The following is an 18,936-nucleotide window of genomic DNA, read 5'->3' on the forward strand; positions in this document are numbered from 1 at the left end:
GCAAGGTGGATATATGATTTATATACTCTAGAATATAATCCATGTTTGAGTAGCTGGTGAAAGGGAATAAGGAAACAACATCTCAAGAAAAGCAGTCTCTTGCTTCAGCAAAAGCTCGCTCTAATTTTCAGGGGACAAGTATCTAAGAACAGATTAAGAGCTTGGTACATGAACAGACAACTGGTATCACAAAACAGGTACTGTGCTAGCATAGTGAAAGCAAACAAAAGCAGCTCTTCCAATCCAGGACAGCAAGCTCAAAACTGACACTGGAGAATTTAGGATGCTGTGGGGTATGGAAAGAGTACAAACGGGAAAACTGTTTGAGAAAAGAAGATGAAAAGGATTAAAACGGCAAGAAACCAAGAACTGGAATGCAACTGTAACAGACAATAAAACAACAAGGCACAGCATCACCAAGTAACAGCAATAGAATTTACTCTGCTTCTCAAAGAGGACAAATTAAACCTACAAATTCTTAAGCATAACTCAGAGGGAAAAAAGATCAAACAACAGAAACTTCTGGAAAAAAAAATTCACTCCCACTAAGGCTTAAAAGAGTAACTAGAAGGGGATGGTAGGTTATAGTGGTTTCTTTCTTTCTTTTTCTGCAAGAGGGGGCAGGGTGATGAGTACAGGAAAAGAATTTCAGAAAACAATACATTTGGGAAGAATTGAAACAATTTTTCCCCAGCTTGCCAGCAGCTCATAGAGAGACCCCATCTATCTGAGACTGTTTGGCTGTCTGCCTGGAAGGAACTTGTCAACTTGTCTTTTTGCTTAAGGCAAGGAGACTTCAAACAAAGCGGTTACCATTTATTTATTTCTTTTTTTTTAATAGAAGAAAAAAGAAAAAGCCAACATTTTTTTCCTGGGTAAAGACTAATTTCCCTCTTGGAAAATATAATTCTTCTACAAACAGTTTCCTTGGCTCTACAGTTAATCCACCTTAAAAGATGTGCTGCTGTCTTCAGTTTTAAGCATTATGACTTTTTTAAAAAGGAATTTTATTCTTAACTGATAGTAGACATTTGTATATGGAGAATAATAAAACAACACTAGCAACAAAGCCAAGTAGATTCACCTGGGACAGACAGCATCCATGTAACCCTCCACTACATCATGAAAAATGTCAAGTTACCCTTGAGCCACCAGGCCATGAGGGCCACACTACCAACAACAACACATTTCTGGGTTGAGCCCAATTGGTATCTTCAATGGTAAACTACAAAATAAGTCTGTGGGAATGCAAAAAACCAAGTTTTGCCACTCACTTTGACAGCATCAAAACAAACACTATTCTCTAAGCATTTCACTGCTAGAGGAGAGAAGGCAGCAGGGACACCATGGCTCTGCCTGAGCCTACAAGGTCACTCAGAAAAATAGTCTAAAGGAGTGGGAGTGAAAGTTTATCCCAGATAAATTGGCTAACCCCGCTCATTTAATGGTTTCATGAGCGCTTGGTACCAGGCTCACAAAGGAGGGAAGGCATAAGCATGCCTTTTTTGGCAGAGTTGATGCTTACTGTGGCTTAAATGAACTGCAGTGTTTATCATCCATAATCACTGCTTATCTCTGTGATCAACAACACCAAATTATTTTTTTTTCTTTATCACTGTGCAACACAAAGACCTTAGAAATATTTTATAGCTATATAGCATTTGAAGGAATGGTTTAGGAATGAATTTTCTTAGCAGAAAACTAAAACCATGCATTTAGTAACAGAACAGACAATGTTAAAATAACATATCTGAGAGATAAGAAACTGCTCCAGTAATTATCAGCATAATAATCTCTACAAAATGATTCTGCAAACCATTCAAGTAACCTTTTGAGGTGAATTATTTTAGCTGAAAAAGCTTTATTTGTATCTTAAAATTTGCAGGATATAGAACAAAGATTAGATATACATGCTGGACATATCAAACTGCCACAAGTACTTTTCCCTGGATGAACTACAAAAATGTGATAAAACCAGCAAGCAAGGGCATTTAATATATTAAACGGAACTCCCTTTTGACTTAACCTCTTCTTCTACAAATACTACATCTTATTTATGGCTCTCCAAACAGTAATCACATTATATTTACAGAAACCAGTCTTAAGTACTGTGCTCTCAATTTGGGTTAGATATCTACTTCTATTAGCTGATGACAGGAGACTTATTTGCATATTACTTATTTTCTTTTTTAAATGTTGGGAGGATTTAAATCCTAAAAAATTTCAAAGTGTATTACATTTTAAAAGAGCTGGGGGGCTCAAGTAGTTCCATGGTTGTCCAAAGACAATTTTTAGCAATAAGTGAACTTTCTCTTAATTCTGCTTCTGAAATTATTTTTTTCTCCTTTACAGAAATTAAGATAGTAGTTCTGAGGTCATCTAGTTCCTCGGTAAAAATCACTGTTATTTCAATGAAGCTACTGGTATCAAGTGAAATAACATGTCAAACCTAGTAAATCAATTTAATATTAGGCCTATAGGACTTATCTTAAATGTATCTAGTGACCTGAGAGTATTTTATCTTGAAGTGAGACTTGCCAGATATTGTACAAGACAAATTGCAAGGTAACAGCTCCAAAGAGCCTCCAAGGGTATGACCAGTGAAGTCTGTTCCAGGGGAACACAGGACCATGGGGAACTGTGACACTATGCCAGAAGGAGGCAACAGGGGCCAGTCTATATGGTTCAGGTCACCTCCTACACAGCTCAGTCACAGCCTACAAAAGGAGAAGCTTCCAGCTTCTGTGACCTCTCAACTAGAATCATCTTCTCCATTTCCTCATCCTGAAACCAAGGGCAACAAGGGCAGCTCTTGTTCTCTTCCTCGACTCCCCACCCCCCTATTAATAAATGTGGAGCATTTTTTCCCTTTTCCAATTTAAGCTATTCTGAATATACATTGCTTCACCAATTTTTCCACATACTGGGATAACTGATCATCTGGACAAGAACCTTGTAGTTGCCTCTCATGCCCTCATGCACAAAAGTTAAAAATCAGTAGATGTTGTCATAATGTCCTAGCCAAAGGAATGAACAAAGCCATTATGAATTATTCTTACATGCAATGGGAACAAGTCTGATCCTCCATCAAAAACAAGTACCACCTGAACACAGAATGAAAAAAAAACCTCTTCAAAAAACATACAGTATAGTGCAGTGCAAGAAAATTCCTTGTAGTAGTGTTTTAAAAGCCAGATATCCTATGTTACCGTAACAAATGGAATGCAGAGACCAACAAGTCATACGATAATTCTAATTTTATTTAAGTTTTGGTAAGACAGCAGCCAAAGAATCTAAGATAAGCCTGTCCCCAATGTACTAGACAAAAGCAACTAAACAAGGCAGGAGATAAACATACGGTCATTTTTTTGGGCAGTATTTTAAGAAACAAGTTGCCAAGAAAGCATCAAGTTAGGGTCAAATTACTCTGTAGATATCTGAGATGTCCATAAAACCTCTGTGTTGGTGGTACCAATGTACAAAACCAAAGAAAATGAAAGCCTTCATCTCTAAAACATACAGAAACTAGTGTAAGTATCTACAAGGATATTGCAAGGTTATACAGGGAGAAAATTAGAAGCGCCAAAACCCAAGTAGAACATAATCTGGTGACAGATTACTATTAAAAGACAATTTTTAAAAACAATCCTTCAAGGAAAAAAGGAGGGCTAAGAAGAACCTCCATCCTTTATCAAATATGAGTACAAACATATGGACCAAGGATGAGGAAAAGGTTGAGGTACTTTGCCTGCTTTGCCAGGGTTCACTCATAAAAAACCAGTTGTTCTCTGGGTATCCTGCCCCTGAGCTAGAAGACTGGAACAGAGAGCAGAGTAAAGCCCCCGTAACACAAGGAGAAATTCTCAGTGACTTGCTGCATCACTTAGACACACACAAGTCTATGGAGCCAGATGGGATCCACACAAAAGTGCTGAAGGAACCAGCAGAAGTGCTCAGCGAGCCACTTTCCATTGTTTATCAGCAGTCCTGGATGACCAGGGAGGTCACAGCTGACCAGAGGTGAGTAAATTCGATGCACAGCTACACGAGGCTGGAAGGAGGATCTGCGGAGCTACAAGACTCTCAGCCTAATTTAGGGGCTGGGGAAGGACATGGAGCAGATCACCTTGAGTGCCACCATGCAGCACATACAGGACAACCAGGAGATCAGGCCCTGCCCATCTGAGTTCATGAGAGCCAGGTGCTGCTTGACTGGCCTGATCTCCTGTTATGACAGAGTGACCCGCTTAGTGGAGGAGTAGAAGGCTGTAGATGTTGTCCACCAACACTTTAGAAAAGCCTCCGACACTGATTACCACAGTATTCTCCGGGAGAAACTGCCTGCTCACGGCTTGGATTGGTGCAGAGTTCACCGGGTAAAAACCCAAAAATTGTCCAGACAGCCAGGCCCAGGGAGTGGTGGTGAATGGAGTTACATCCAGCTGGCAGCTGGCCACCAGTGGTGTTCCCCAGGGCTCACTGCTGGGGCCAGTCCTGTTCAATATCTTTATCGATGATTGGATGATCGGGATGAGGGGATTAAGTGCACCTCAGCTGGGCAGGAATGCTGATCTGCTGGATCAGCTGGCAGGCAAGTAATACAGAGGATCAGTGAGCCAAGGCAAATTGTATGACCTTATTGTTCTCTACAGCTACCTGCGGGTTGTAAATGAGGTGGGGGTTGGTAGTTTCTTCCAGAAACAAGTGATAGGACAAGAGAAAATGGCATCACCATCCATCGGGGAGGTTTAGATTGGATATTAGGAAGAATTTCTTCAGCAAAAGGATTGGCAAGCATTGGAACAGCCTGCCCAGGAAATTGTTGGAGTCACCATCTTAGGAGGTATTTAAAGGACATGCAGATGTAGTGCGTAGGGACGTAGTTTAGTGGTAAACTTGGCAGTGCTGGATTAATGGATTGACTTTATGGTTTTAGAGGTCTTTTCCAACTTAAATAATTCCATGCATTTAGATAGGCGAGGCGGCCGAGATCAGAATCAGCCACGTGATTATCCCTACGAAGCAAATGTCATGCAACTATACTTAACTTCCAGCATCATCTGAATCTAGTTTAATAACCAGAAAATAGGCTTTTGACAACAATAGTATTTCAAAATGACAGTGTAATTAAATTTAAGTCAAAGCTATGCAATGATGGACTGTATGTTTATGTGTAACCAGCAAATTATATGCTTTTAAGCATGTCAAAATTTTCAAAAGAATTAACCACTGCAGTAATTCAGTTGAGGAAACAGCAGTAGGAAAAAGACTCCCCCAGGTCATTTTTCAACCAGCTGATATGATGTGATACATACCGTTTGCCTCATACAGTGTTTCCAATTCCTACTTCCCTAAAATGTTATGCATTTTAATACCATTCAAGGACAAACCAACAGTCATGCTTCACTCACTTCTGAGAAGCAAGGGAAGGGATTGTGGGACTGGGATGAATAATGAGACAGGAAGTCAGTTTGTCATCCTGTGTTACTAGTTCAGACTCAGTTAAAGCTGATCAGACATTATCATCAGGTTTCCATGAGCAAAGACAACAGACAATTAATGCCCAGTCTGCTGTGGTTCCTAACTGGTGGGAAATGGGAAAAACTGCAGAAACAGCCTTGATTCAATAGAAAGTAAAAACAACTTCCACAGAACAGGGTAGATCTCAAAACTTGTGTCATCTCCATTTCAAGAGAACTGATGGTATGACTGTTAACCTGTAACAAACACTTGGTGGTTTCAAGGCAGAACCCTTAGTAAGCATTTGGCTGCTGTGTTCTGCATCCCTGTTTCTGCACCCTGCCTGTGTTTGTTCATCACATACCAAGGAATTCTCATGCTGATGTCTATTACAGGAGTATATAGAAGAGCCATCTATTAACTCCCATTTGGTGGAAAAGTGAAGAATATTCTCTTTCCTCTTTATTATTTTCTCAATTGGCATAACATTTACTTCAATACATAAATTTCTAAGCCATCTTTTCATAAAAGAAAAGTCTGTGCTGGTAGAATATACTTTCTTGAAACTGAATAGAGAAAGCTTTAATAACTCAAGTTTAAATACACTAAAGCTAATCAATTCATCCTGCATTCAAGTTTCCATTATACTTCTAAGAAAGCACAAAACAGGTCTGTAAAATATAATTAACGAGAGACTGCTACATAGAGCATGTAAAATCAAGACTACAGCTTTTACTTCATTTGTTTTGCAGACTCATTAGAATTTTTTTCATTTAAATGTCTCGAACTGTGTAGCCAAATTTATATGTGAAAGAAACAACAAATTAAATTAAATTAGTCCTTATTTAAGCTGTATTTGAAACTGTCTAAAACTGATGTTCTTAGTTCCACAATTTCCAAATTAGATTTAAAAAATTACATTAGCGGTTCAGAAAACAGATAAATTAATGCAGATTTTTTAAAAACGTTGTATTTCTGCAAGCTTGTATACTGAAACTTAACTGGCTGGGAAATCTCTAGGAAGCATTCAGAGGATCTGCCTCTTTGTCCCACTCTATCCCTGCAAAATAGAGACACAAAAGGAACAGCGAACTGAATTCCCAACCTGGACAAACCTGGGCAGGTGTACTGACTGCAGGGCATCCCTGGTGGAGGAAAGGGCTTGTGCTCATAGAGCAGGTCATCCCCAGCCTGGGCACCGTGCCATTTGGACGCAGGTAGGTGCCAGGGTGAGAGAGCAGTGCACTGTCCCTGAGACAGCCCTGGCACCATCCTGCCTCTCCTGGCACGCCTCCTTACAGAGCCTGCAGCGCTGTGGTCACTGACCAGGGCTCACAGACAACCACTCTCTCATGCTGCTGCCCATCCCACTACTTGCTTCCTATAGGTGTCTCTCCTCAGATTGCCATGAAAAAGCAGTAAGAGAACTATCTCTGCACTAACACGAGCACTAGCATTGGCTGTAACTGCAGTTCTTCTATGAAAGGTAAAGCAAAAAGGAAGTTTTCCTTACCTTACCTTACATACATGGGCTGTAAGTACAGACTAATGGCATACACATTGTCAGTGGTAGTAAGAAATGTCAGTGTGAATGCTGTACTGAGAATTAGAGGATAATAATGGGAAGTTCTGCAACACTCAGTGTTCTCAAATTACAGTCAGAGGTGCATGTGCTGCCACCAATGCCAACTGATTTTCCGAGTCCTATGACAATGATCAAGAAATAATCACAGAGCAGCTGACGTTCTCTCCTGAAAGAGTTTGTGTGCTACTTAAGGATGAAAATGCTCCAGAGTGACTTATGGCTACAACTAGAAGAAACAAAAAAGTTCAAAATATGTTTTCTAACAGTACCATTGAGAAGAGGCTGTCCTCCATGTACACTCCTTGACACTACTGCACTGTGAACATCTTCAGGAAATCCAGTCTTGCATGTCAAATCTTCACAGGTTGCTTTTATCGGTGCCTGAAACACAAGACAAAATGTATGTAATGCTTGCAACCCACATTCACCAGAGAAACATTCCAGTTGGCAGATACTACACTTTGCTGCTGTTTTGTACAAGCAGAATCTTTGTTTCTGAACGACTGCAATTAAGACTGCGAGGGCAAAGGGTTAATCTTTCTGATAACTGGAATGGAAGGAACAAATCCCACTTGTCTGGTAAGATCTAAATAATACACCATCTTGATTCTTCTGACAACTGAACATTTCCACTAAACCAGACATCTAGACTGAAGGGGAATCATAAAGGGAACAAAAACATTCCTTCCTCTGGAAATAAATGTTGCACAAAACACATCTCAACTTTTTCACAGCCAGACTGCTTGAAAGGGATCACTTCAACCACTGGTGTAAAATGCTTTATATAGAATATTTCTATGTGAGGCTGCACCAGAACAAGTAAACTAAGACAAAATCTTACATTTGCAATTACTTAACAGAACTTACATTTTTGTTAGAATTCAAACAGATACCACATAAAGCCAAATGCTTCCAATGCAACTCCTATTTCAAAGGGACATTAAGTTAAAAGAAGAGTAGCTCATTAAATTTGCACAATGGAAGAGCTGAGCCACTGAAACTGTTTGTTCTCTCACTTATTAAAAAAAGTTTACCCTCAAATCAAATTCTTAAAAGAGCTGCATAAATGCTTTTCCATTAAGAAATATAACACAGCATTTGGAAACTTGTTTGTACTGTAGTCTTCCATGTTCAGAAGATAATTCTGGCAGGAAAGCTATTTTCCAGGACTGCTAGTTGCCTATTTGGAGGAAAAAAAAAAAAAAAAAACCAAACAAACCCCATCACTTTCTGTGGCAAAGGACTAAGATTTCTTTTCAGTGGATTGGTTTTGTCTCATTTTAGTACTGCACAAGACAATGGACCACCTTACATGTGGCCACTTGACTGTACATTGGCAAACCCCTTTCACACTGTACACAGCAGAGAGGTCAGCTCCCACTGCAGCCTGGGCTGAGACACAGCCAAGAAATCACAACCACTCCCACACAATCTCAAACACCTCTAGATGCCAAACAAAGGCCTATCCACATGCATGCCCAGATGTAGTATATGGTCTTGGGCAGCACAAGCAACTGTGTGATTATATCATACTTAAATCTGATCAAGACTTAAATTAGATTTTCCTGTTTGCTTTCCAGATAGGCGTCCATCAAGCAGACCTACTCAAGGCCATGTAAGTATCCCTGCATCTTGCAAAGAAAGCCCTGCAGGAAAAATAAAAAAGGAGGGAGAAAGAGGAGATAATGGAGTTACACCCATTCACCCTAGTAACCTCAGGGAAATAGAGCACTGAAGCAGAGATGCTTTAACAGGAGTACCTCAAACAACAAGGGCTTCCTCAGGGGAAAGGGACTAGGTGGAAGTGTAATCTCTCCTCTGACAAACATGGCCAAACTCAGCATGTCAACCCCTGCTGAACAGTTTTATCGCTAATACAAGGAGGCATTTGTAACCCACTGCACTGCATTTACACCAAGAGTATCCTAACTGTGCAGCTCAACACTGACACTAGCAAAACCAAAAAAAACTTAAAATTTACTAACTGGAAAGTTAATGCACCATCCAGGTATGCGCTCAGTAAGAGAATTTGTAATTATCAATTTTCAGATTAACTTAAACTGTTGTGATTTAAGATCTACATGGGTATCTCACCTGTGTACAACTGCTTAACTAGTTTTTTTACGTTTATATGGAGACCCTAAAGAGAAAGCAAATGAAGCAAATAGTTTAGCTACCACTGAACCATGTTCCCCACAAAACTGGAACCACGATCTGTAGCCATGTGTCAGCAGTCTATTTATATACTGAGTTTTTAAGATAAAAAGATGGCAAATCAAAAATAACTAAAATTTCAACCACCCAGTTTCCTCAGCTTTAGAACTCAAATCACAGACTGATAAGGTTTCCATAATGTGAAAGAAAAACAGTAAGACTCATTTAAACTACTACACAAAAGGTGACTTCAAAGTAATGCGGTGGAAAAGGAAATAAAAGTCTTCCATGGTATCTTTGAAACAAAAAGGTACTGGTTGGGCAGCTGACGAGATAGCAGGATTTTTAACAAGACTGCACCAATGTGTTTGGGAATCTTTCAGCCTTTCCAGTAATCTATATGTACTAAACAGCTCTTATAAACTGAAACAATGCTTACTGAAACAAAGGCTGGGGAACATGAATAGAGAGCCTTCTTTATTCTTTCATTTGCAGCCATCAATTTTATCCAGAAACAAAAGACTCTACTCTGCTCTCCAAAAACAGCCCTTTGTAAAGATTGTTTCAGAATAAAAACACAAGGGAAGGAAGAATTCAAATTTTCAGCAATTCTTAATCGCCCTGTGTTAAGCATTCTGAATTAAGCAGAAGTTGCAACTTCAGACACACTGGGTCACATTAAGTTCAGCCTAAGAGTACTGCAAGACTTAAACCATTTTAACTAAGCAAAGAAGGATGCTGAAATATTTTTATCTCCTTATCTGGGGCAAAAAGCAAAAGCTAGTGAAGATTATGGCACACATTATTATAATTTACAGGATTTTGTGTGATTAGTACAATTCCCAAGACACTTTCAAATTTAAGACAGTATTACTTGTAGATTCATCTGCAGAAGGCCACTACTTTTAAAAAACCCATCTTTCTAAGACAGAAAGCAATTACCTTAGCTTGTACCCACATAAAACCTGCTCAGTGGAGTCACAAAGCTTTAAACAAGCTCAGCACTTGGAAAATTCTCCTCTCAAGTACTATCAGACTTTCTGACCGCAAAATAAAACTATTTCTAAAAAACTGTTCTGCTTTCCTCATGCTTTAGGACTTGTTTAGCCATTTTAACTGCTAAATGAGTGATAAGCATTACCATCTCCAGATGCTAGAGAGATAGTCACACATGGTACCAGATCATGCATATAAACTCAGTACTGTAGATCTCAGATATAAATGCAACAGGAAAACGGCAATTATGAAACAACATGATGTAAATTAGAAGTCTTCTGTCAAAACTGTTTTATTCAATCAATTAAAAGAATTCACCGTTTTGATATAGTTAGGCAGTTAAGCCTGCAGTTTTGACATCCAGCTCCTCTGTTACTTTAGTTTCATCTCTAGATATGAAAACTGTGGTTTAATTCCAAAGCTGTATTCCAGCTTGATTTAAAAAAGGAAAAAAACAAAAAACAAAACAAAACAAAAAAACAAACAAACAAAAAACCCCAAAAAACACCAAAACCCCCGCCAAAAAAAACAACAACAACAACAAAAAAAAAAAAAAAAAAACCCCAAACCACAAAAAAAAAAAAAAAAAAACCACAACCCACCAAAAAAACCCCTGAAACCAAAAATACCATTAACAACCTGTTTACAATCTCAAGTGTATAATTCTAAGGGATTTGCATTTACATCTTTTTCAAAATAACACCAGTAAAGAAAGTCTTCTAATACAGGCATCAAAGTTTTGACAAGTTTCTAACTAAAACAAGCATTGAGCCAGGCAGAATTTCTTCACTAGTACTGACAGATCTGGACTCATAACCAATTTCCATTGTTTTTAAAAAAAGTAGATAAATTTAAAATTCCAAATATCTGTAAATATCCATTTAAAGAAACATGTATTTCAAAATGTAATCTCACCACCTCCTCAGCATATGCCATACACCACTGGCATTAGTAGTAGCTACCATTCTGAAATATCCAAGTCTCTTCTACTTCGCATCTACTGCTTTGCATCTACATGTACTACTACACAAGATTTCTTAACAACAATTGTACCAAAATGCAAGGCAAGTTGTTTTTGGAAGACTGCTTTCTTTTGTAATCATTGTAACTTAGTCCCATAGGAAAAGAAGCCTAGGTAGTAAAATGAGAAACCAAGCAGGGTATGTATCAAAGAAAATATCATACTACACAGTGTAATTGAACACAGTACAGTTACCAATTGCCAAGTCTAGCCAATTCACAGGACATTATTGTGTGAAGTTCAAAACAATGTCTGACATAATTATATGTATGATGAAGCAAGAATGGGGTGTTTGAGCTCTTCCTCCTTAATAGCCAACATTCATTTACAACTACCACAGTAATATTCAACTTAAGCACAGATTATAGAAACATTTGTGACTCTGTTTAAAGACTGGGTGTTTCTCCATTAATTTAAAAGCCAGGATGATACCCAATACTCACTTGCAACTTAGGTTCTACAGAACTGAAACTTTAGAGATTGTTCTGTCCATTTTTAGTTTTGTGTACAGACATTATCTGACATAATGGGATATGCTGTTCGAGGTAGTATTATTTAGTAACGAGTTTCTATTTACTGCCATAAGTAAGAAAGATACCCTGGATGACAGAAACATCTCCAAAAAGCTTTAGATACTAAAATTCAAAATGTTCAACAACTCTCTTAAATCCCCAATTTGCCACAAACAAAGCTGCCAACAGTTTATACTTTCACAGTACTCAGTACTTCAGCAAAAGTAGTCAAGTACAATTTATTTTCAACCATAGAGTGCAACTAGAGAAAAATAAAAGTGCCTTTCATTCAAATTGTTCCGGAAGCCAAAAGCTTCCAAAGTGGGTGCCAGGCCACATCCTCCCAGAGGTCATTCAGTTACAGCAGAAAGGGCTTTCGTTACACCATCTTCACTTCTAATCAGTGATCTACTTTGTGAACAAGGTTTTAGATCAGAAAATCCAAATGCTTAAACCAACACTCAGAGCTCTCAAGCACCTTCCCCAAGTAAGAGAATCTACAGCTTTTATGCTACTATCTGGTTTAAAGTCACTTGCCTTAAACCACCAAAGGTTCACAGAATCATACAATGCCTTGAGTTGGAAAGGGCCATGTAAGTCATAAATTTCCATCCTCCCTGTCCATGGGCAGGGACACCTTCCACTAAACCAGTGGGACTTGCTCAAAGCCCCATCCAACCTGGCCTTGAACACTTCCAGGGACGGGGCATCTACAACATCTCTGTAGATGCCGCATCCCTGGAAGCATTCAAGGCAACTGGTTCCACTGCCTTACCATGCCCCCAGTGAAGAGTAACTAATCTCAACATCCTGAATTTCAGTCTGTAGCCATTCCTACTTATCCTACCTCTACATGCCCATGTAAAAAGTCTCTCTCTCTGGTCATGTCCAGCCTCCCATCCACCAGCACCACCAAGCCCTGCTCGGCATCTGTTCTAAGCCCAGCTTTACAAACCATGTTCACAGCCTATCCTGTAAACTCCCAATGAGAGATGATATTCATTTGCTCTACTGAATATTACAACAATTATTTAGTACACCCTACATAGCTCAAACTCATGATCGAAGTTTGGATTTTCCCCCTCCCTCAACTAGGAGAACATAGGAGAGGCTGCATCTTCCAAAACACATGGTTCTTCAGGTAAGCCACAGCTCAGAGAAGGATATCTTAAAATTTCTGTGTGTCTATGTTTTAATAATAACTTTTAAAAAAATTGTTCCTGTATTTGACCATGCATTCTAATTTCTCTACAAGAAATGACATCTCTCTGATTTGGTAATAGCCATTGTATTGCTCACACTGAATATCTCAGCCCATAAAACTGCTGCTATTCCATACAGGAGGATGCTGCATTTTTCTGACCTTTGGGGGAGGCCTTGAAAGGCCTCTTTGGGGAGATTGCGAAATTTTAACTATGTCTTCAGCTGCTGGGTGATAATTATATGCTAATTATAAGGAAGGGGAGAGTCCCTAGAGGAGTCTGTTGGTAAAAATATATTTTTTAAATATGCCAAGGAGCGCCTAAAGGAGAGGATAAACACACTTTTTGGAAACATGGTATTTAATTAAATATACGAATACTGACTAAAACCAAATACTTTAAGTGAAATGCTGAAAAGATTTGGCAGCGAATCACGTTCCATCTTGGAAGCTGCTGATACGCTATCTGTTTTCATAAGTCATTTAAAAATAGAAATCCTAATTTCCCTTCTTTATTCAGACAGAGCTCCCATGATTTTTCAGCAAGAAGTGCAGGATCAAATCAAATGATGAATCATGCACACTTGGATTATATACCTCTCAAGGTGAACAGCAACATGGTCCAACAGCCAGGTGAAAAAGGTCCCTCTCAGCTCACTCACAAACTACAAATGCACTTGAGGAAAATACAGATCTTCCTTAAACTAATCCTGCAATAATGTATGTTTATTTCCTCTCAGAATTCACCTCATTGTATGCCACAGTTGGCCAAGGATTCACATCACTGTATGCCACTGTTGGCCAACGAGAGAGTCTCAGTCAGTGGTAAGAGAGAAGTGCTTTACCACTGCTCCTGCAAAGGATGTCAAGTATTCTTTTTGCCTTCATTACTCTCCACACAAAGTTTGGACAATGCTCTCAGGCACATGGTGAGACTCTTGGGGACAGTGCTGCGCATGGCCAGGAGCTAGACTCAATGATCCTTGTCGGATCATCAGCTTATTCTGTAATCTGTCTCACTGAACCTTACGCACAGCTGGGGCTACCAGGTTAACAGAAGCACACAGGCTACTCCGTAAGGCCACTATGGGCTCCTCCTACCCTTTATAACAAGAATTTAAAATAAAAATTCCAGGGAACGTTAGACATTGCACAGCCTTTGGGAACAGACTTGGCTTTGTGTGTGTACATTGTCTGAAATAAGTTGCACTCTCATCCTAATGGGCATGCTGGTAACTACTGAAACTACTGCAAGCTTTCTCAACTTTTTTGTTGCCCGAAAAAAGCACTTACAAAACCAATGAGAAACAGAAAGAGAGTTTAATTGGTAAATAACTTTGTTAAGCAGGAAAAGCCATTCAAAAATTCCTATTCCTTACCACATGACAAGATCCTTACACAATACTGTCTGTATTGAGTAAAAATAACTTTACTCACAGCTTCCTCAAGCTATTTTTAAACATAAACATGCAATTCTGTCACAACTAAACTGTCTCATGTGTTAGTACTCAGTTATTAAAAGAAGTAATAAATTGTATTATTGATATAAAAGCATCAATGAAACCAAGCAAAGATAGAACATGACAGGGTTCTTCCAATGATGCTTCTGGGAAGTCTTTCACCTTCTAGAAACAGAAAGGAAAATAACAGGAAGTTTTTGAATTACACACTCTTGACTAGATGTAGTACAAAAATATGGTAATTTTGGGCAATATTTTAAAAGCTGGTACCAAGACTATACATTCATCTTTCCAGCACACTGAACTGCATGCCTAGGTAGCAGTACTACCCAGGAAGAGAGAGAGCAGCAGAAAGCCTTGGCTCTCTAGAAAACGCATATTTATTAAAAATACATAGATTGACAACATAAGAATATATGCCTTCTCGTACATAAGCAGAATATGTATTTCTGAGCTTGCTAGAATACCTGCCCAGATAATTCTATGTATTAAAAAAAATCTGATTATCTTCTGTTCTGTCAACCAATGACTTAAATTCAAAAAACTCACTGAATTACACAACCTTATCTGTCCTATAATAGATGTAAAAAGGAGTTTTTTCAAATGTATTTTAACAAAATATATTTAAATAATACATTCAGTTTAATATCCAGGGAAATTCAGCTCAGCAATTATCTGAATTTTGAGGATGTGTCAGTGTTATTACTATCACTTAGACAAGACAGACAAGGATTGGAGAGCTCTCTGCTGCACACATTTAACTTTTCCAATGGAGTCTTTGAAGACAAAACAAAACCAGAACATGAAGATCTACATCGAAAAAGCCTGAGATACTCCACATAACTACTCTGGTCAGGGGTTTATGAACGTGTTACAAAAATGCACTCAATTCACTACATTCAGTGTACTTTGAAAGGAGTTAGTGGTGTTGGTGTCTGTTAATGGAGTCATTTATCAGAGACGCTGTAAAATTCATGCTTACACAGATAAAAAAAATAAATCTAAGACACAGGTATACTGTGAGAGACAGAAGACTTACCCACAATAGGGGATCTTGCTTGTTTCTACACAAAACTACGCTAATATTCCTCACCCCAGTTCTGCCAGAGACTACTGCTGCTGGGGGTAATTACTAGAGGGGTAGAGCAGGCAAGAAATGCCATTGTCGGATTCTCAGCTGAGGCAGCTTAACAGGAGTGTCATTTAGGGTAGTAGCTTTATCACCTGGATACATTCGCTAAGACCTGGAATAAGACCAAAACTGCCTGCAGAGGGTAATAACTTACGTCCTCTGTCATCATAATTCGAATTCAAACCAGTCGCCTAAGCTCAAAAGGCTCCAATAACTGCTTTATTGTTTACTTGCTTTTGATTTAGAAACAGACAACATCCATGTCTGATTCAATCAGGTTACTTGAAGAAATATATTTCATTTTTGAGCACTTGATTTCTAATTTGTGTTCCAGTTTATTCCTAATAGTAGTTTCATTCCTGTAAACTCATACTGGCTTTCCCATTCCTTCGTTGGATTGGAATTGTTGATTTAGCCAGAAAAACAAGATTCACTTCTTCCATCCTATCTTCTGTCAGGATTTTTTTCATGTAATACTCCCAGATTCATATTGATATGCTAACCAGCAAAACAGAGTGCAGTTTTTACTCCCTTCCTTCTTGTGCAGGTTACACACTGCCAAAACTCTTAAACCGTATTTCCTGTACATAAACAACGTCCACAGATCTGCCCTTAAAATTTGGCTCCAGTTACAATCTTTCAAGGAATTCCATAATGACAGCTTTTCTACACCACTAACGAATAACAAACTGATTAATAACTCTAGAAAACAAAGGCAGATAGATGTTGTGGTGCAGAGAGGAAAAACTGAGTGAAAAGGTTCAACATTTCAGAAGAATCCGATACAAATAACCTCTTACAACCCAAAAGCAGTAGGTGTGACAATAGGGGACCAAAGTTAGCAATGCATCTAGCCCGTTTCATTATGCATGATGGAAGAAGGGGGGAGGAAAAAAGAGCTCTTAAAATGAAAGTGTTGTACAGACATAGGTCTATATATCTGATTTCATACTCAAGTTCCGATTTTGTTACACACTATTAAAAATCAACCCTAACCTGATTTAATGGATACCCAAACAAGGGGGAAATTGGATTCCCCAACCATAACGTGCCAGTGACACTGAGTGATATGTAAAAGCAACACGGCTAGTTCCTGTCCTTAATTCATAGCCTGTGCTTCAATTTTAAACCGGTCTTGGGTAAGGAAAAAAAAAAAAGATGGAATAAAAGCTTACTGCAGATTTTGTGCTTTAAAGATTTATTGAGATAGGAAGACTAAACAGAACTGAAAACACATACAGTAAACAGCACATAAGGACTTAAAAAAAAAAGCCACACGAAAAAACCAACCCAAAACAACAGCCAGTAAGTGGCACACACAAGTTTCTGAACAGGGTGTCTGCTATCACACGCAGCCGCTCATGCCCAGCCGGACACTCCCGTGTCACGCCAGCCACCCTGCCGCGCGTCCTCCTAGGACTCAAGGGAAAATCCCCGGCTGCAGCGGAGCAGCGTTTCAGCACCTCGCTCGCCTGGTGCAAGTCATCAGTCCCTGAGAGCGCCTCAGAAACTGCGTGGAGGACTCAACTACCCGGGGACCCCGTGAGGGAACCGGAGCGTCGGAGAGATGGAGAAGCGGAGAGGAGACGGGAGGCCGGGCGGGCTCCTCCCGCCCCCGGTGCGGCGGAGGCAGCGGGGCCGCACCATGGACAGTGGCTGCGCCTGCCGCCTCCCCCTGCCCTGCACCAGCCGCTGCGGGAGGGCGCCCTGCCCGCCCCGGCACCCCGGCCCCGCCGCCGGCCTCGCCTCAACCCGCTCCCCCGGCCCGACAGAAATGCCCCAATCGTAAATACCATTAAGAGGCGATGATCTGCGCCATCTGTCCTCGGACTTACCGCCCTCTCCACCCCCGGCGCCACGCCGAATACGAGCTCAGCCAGCAGAAAACAAACGGGGAACCCACTGGGTGCCCCGGCTCCGCTCCCGTTCCGCACACTCCTCGCCGCCCGAGGGGAGCCCAACCATCACCCCGCGGGCACTACCCCTGCTGCCCCAATGGGATCCATTTTGTCATTTCCCCGTCCTCCCCACACCCGCCCGGTTACTCCTATCTCGCCCCAGACCTCCACTTTCTGCGCCCCACTGGGAGCACACCGCGACTAGCGGTGCCCAGCGCTGCCCCGCGACCACCTGCCCGGGACCCCCGTCCGTCACCCCCCCGGAGCGCCCTGGCAAGGCCGCCGGGGGGAGGCAGCAGCAGGACTTTCATAATAATAAACTGAACACTTCGGGGCCCGAGCCCGTCCCAGTGGAAATTCCCGTTAGCGGCAGGGGGTGGGGAAGCCCAGCGCCCAGGCGGAGGCTGATTAAATTCTTCCCGGGGAAAGGATTAGCGGGCGAGGGAGCCGGGGGTAGCCGAGGCGCGGGGGCTGCTCTCTGCCCCGCACCTCTCTAGCACTTCATCACACCCTTCATCACGCGGGACGGAGGGGGGAATGCTCGCTCCGTCCCCCACTCCGGTAGTTTGTCCCCCGCGCCGGCAGCGGGGCCGAGCTCCTGTACTCCTGCCAGGCGCGCGGGTACCGGCCAGCTGCCCCCCACGTCCCGCGGCACCTGCTGTCCCGGGAATGGGGGGGGGGGGGGGGGGGGGGGGGGGGGGGGGAATCACTGCCCCCATCACCTCTCGCGTCTCGGGACCACCATCTCCCTCTCAACCGGCCCCGGGCAGGGGGCTCCCTCCTCTCTCTCTCTCGGCGGCGCGGAGCCCGGTGGCGGGGCTGCCCCGAGCAGGTGGCTCTGCACGATCGGCCACGAGCCACCCCGGGGCACGCCGGCGGCGGGTCCGCTTTCCCCTACCCCCTCCCCGAGACCCCCACCACGAAGTGCAACCTGCCTGTTCTCCCCCCCACGCCTTCCCCGGGCATCGCCGCCCGCAGGGGAACAAAGAGCCGCAGCCCGGCCCGCTCCCCGCCGGCGGTGCTTACCTGCTGCAGGGCCGCCAGCAGCATCAGCGCCAGCGGCGGCAGGATCCGCGGCGGCGCTCCCGCTACCCGGCACATGGAGGCGAGGAGGGGCGGCGGCAGGGCGGCCCCCAGCAGTTCCGGAGCGCGGCTGGAGCCCGCGGAGCGGGGCGAGGGGAGCGGCGGGGAGGGTCGGGCAGCGGCAGCTGCCGGGAGCTGCGGTCGGCGTCTGCCCCCGCCTGCCGGAGCCGGCTGCCGCTCTAGCTCATGGGCAGCGATGCAGCGGAGGGAGAGAGAGCGGGGGGCGGAGGATGGGTGAAACTCAGCTCTGGGTCAGCCTGCTTGTCTCTCGGCCGAGCCCCCTCCGCGGTGCAGAGGGTGGGCAGGGAAGAGGAGGAGGAGGAGGATGGGCAAACAAAAGGCTGGGAGATAAGAAAGAAGTAGTCGCTGCTGCTGCTGCGAGGCCGGTGCGGCGGCGGCTCCCTTCGCCTGGCAGCCTTCCCCACGCCTGGATC

General features: G+C 42.3%; 1 protein-coding gene across 1 annotated transcript in view; it reads right to left on the reverse strand.

The window, feature by feature from the left end:
• The window catches only part of CDH2 (cadherin 2), a 114,896-nt gene extending 96,338 nt beyond the window's left edge, over positions 1-18,558 (reverse strand). The window contains exons 1-2 of the mRNA XM_041399378.1: positions 18,446-18,558; positions 7,315-7,426 (exon numbers count right to left, since the gene is read on the reverse strand). Coding sequence (XP_041255312.1) covers positions 7,315-7,426; positions 18,446-18,520 — 187 coding nt within the window. The 5' untranslated portion in view covers positions 18,521-18,558. The remainder of the gene's footprint in view (positions 1-7,314; positions 7,427-18,445) is intronic.
• Positions 18,559-18,936: the final 378 nt, after the last annotated feature.

This window comes from Onychostruthus taczanowskii, unplaced genomic scaffold, assembly GCF_017590055.1.
Source record: "Onychostruthus taczanowskii isolate IOZ18803 unplaced genomic scaffold, ASM1759005v1 scaffold16, whole genome shotgun sequence".
NCBI lineage: Eukaryota > Metazoa > Chordata > Aves > Passeriformes > Passeridae > Onychostruthus > Onychostruthus taczanowskii.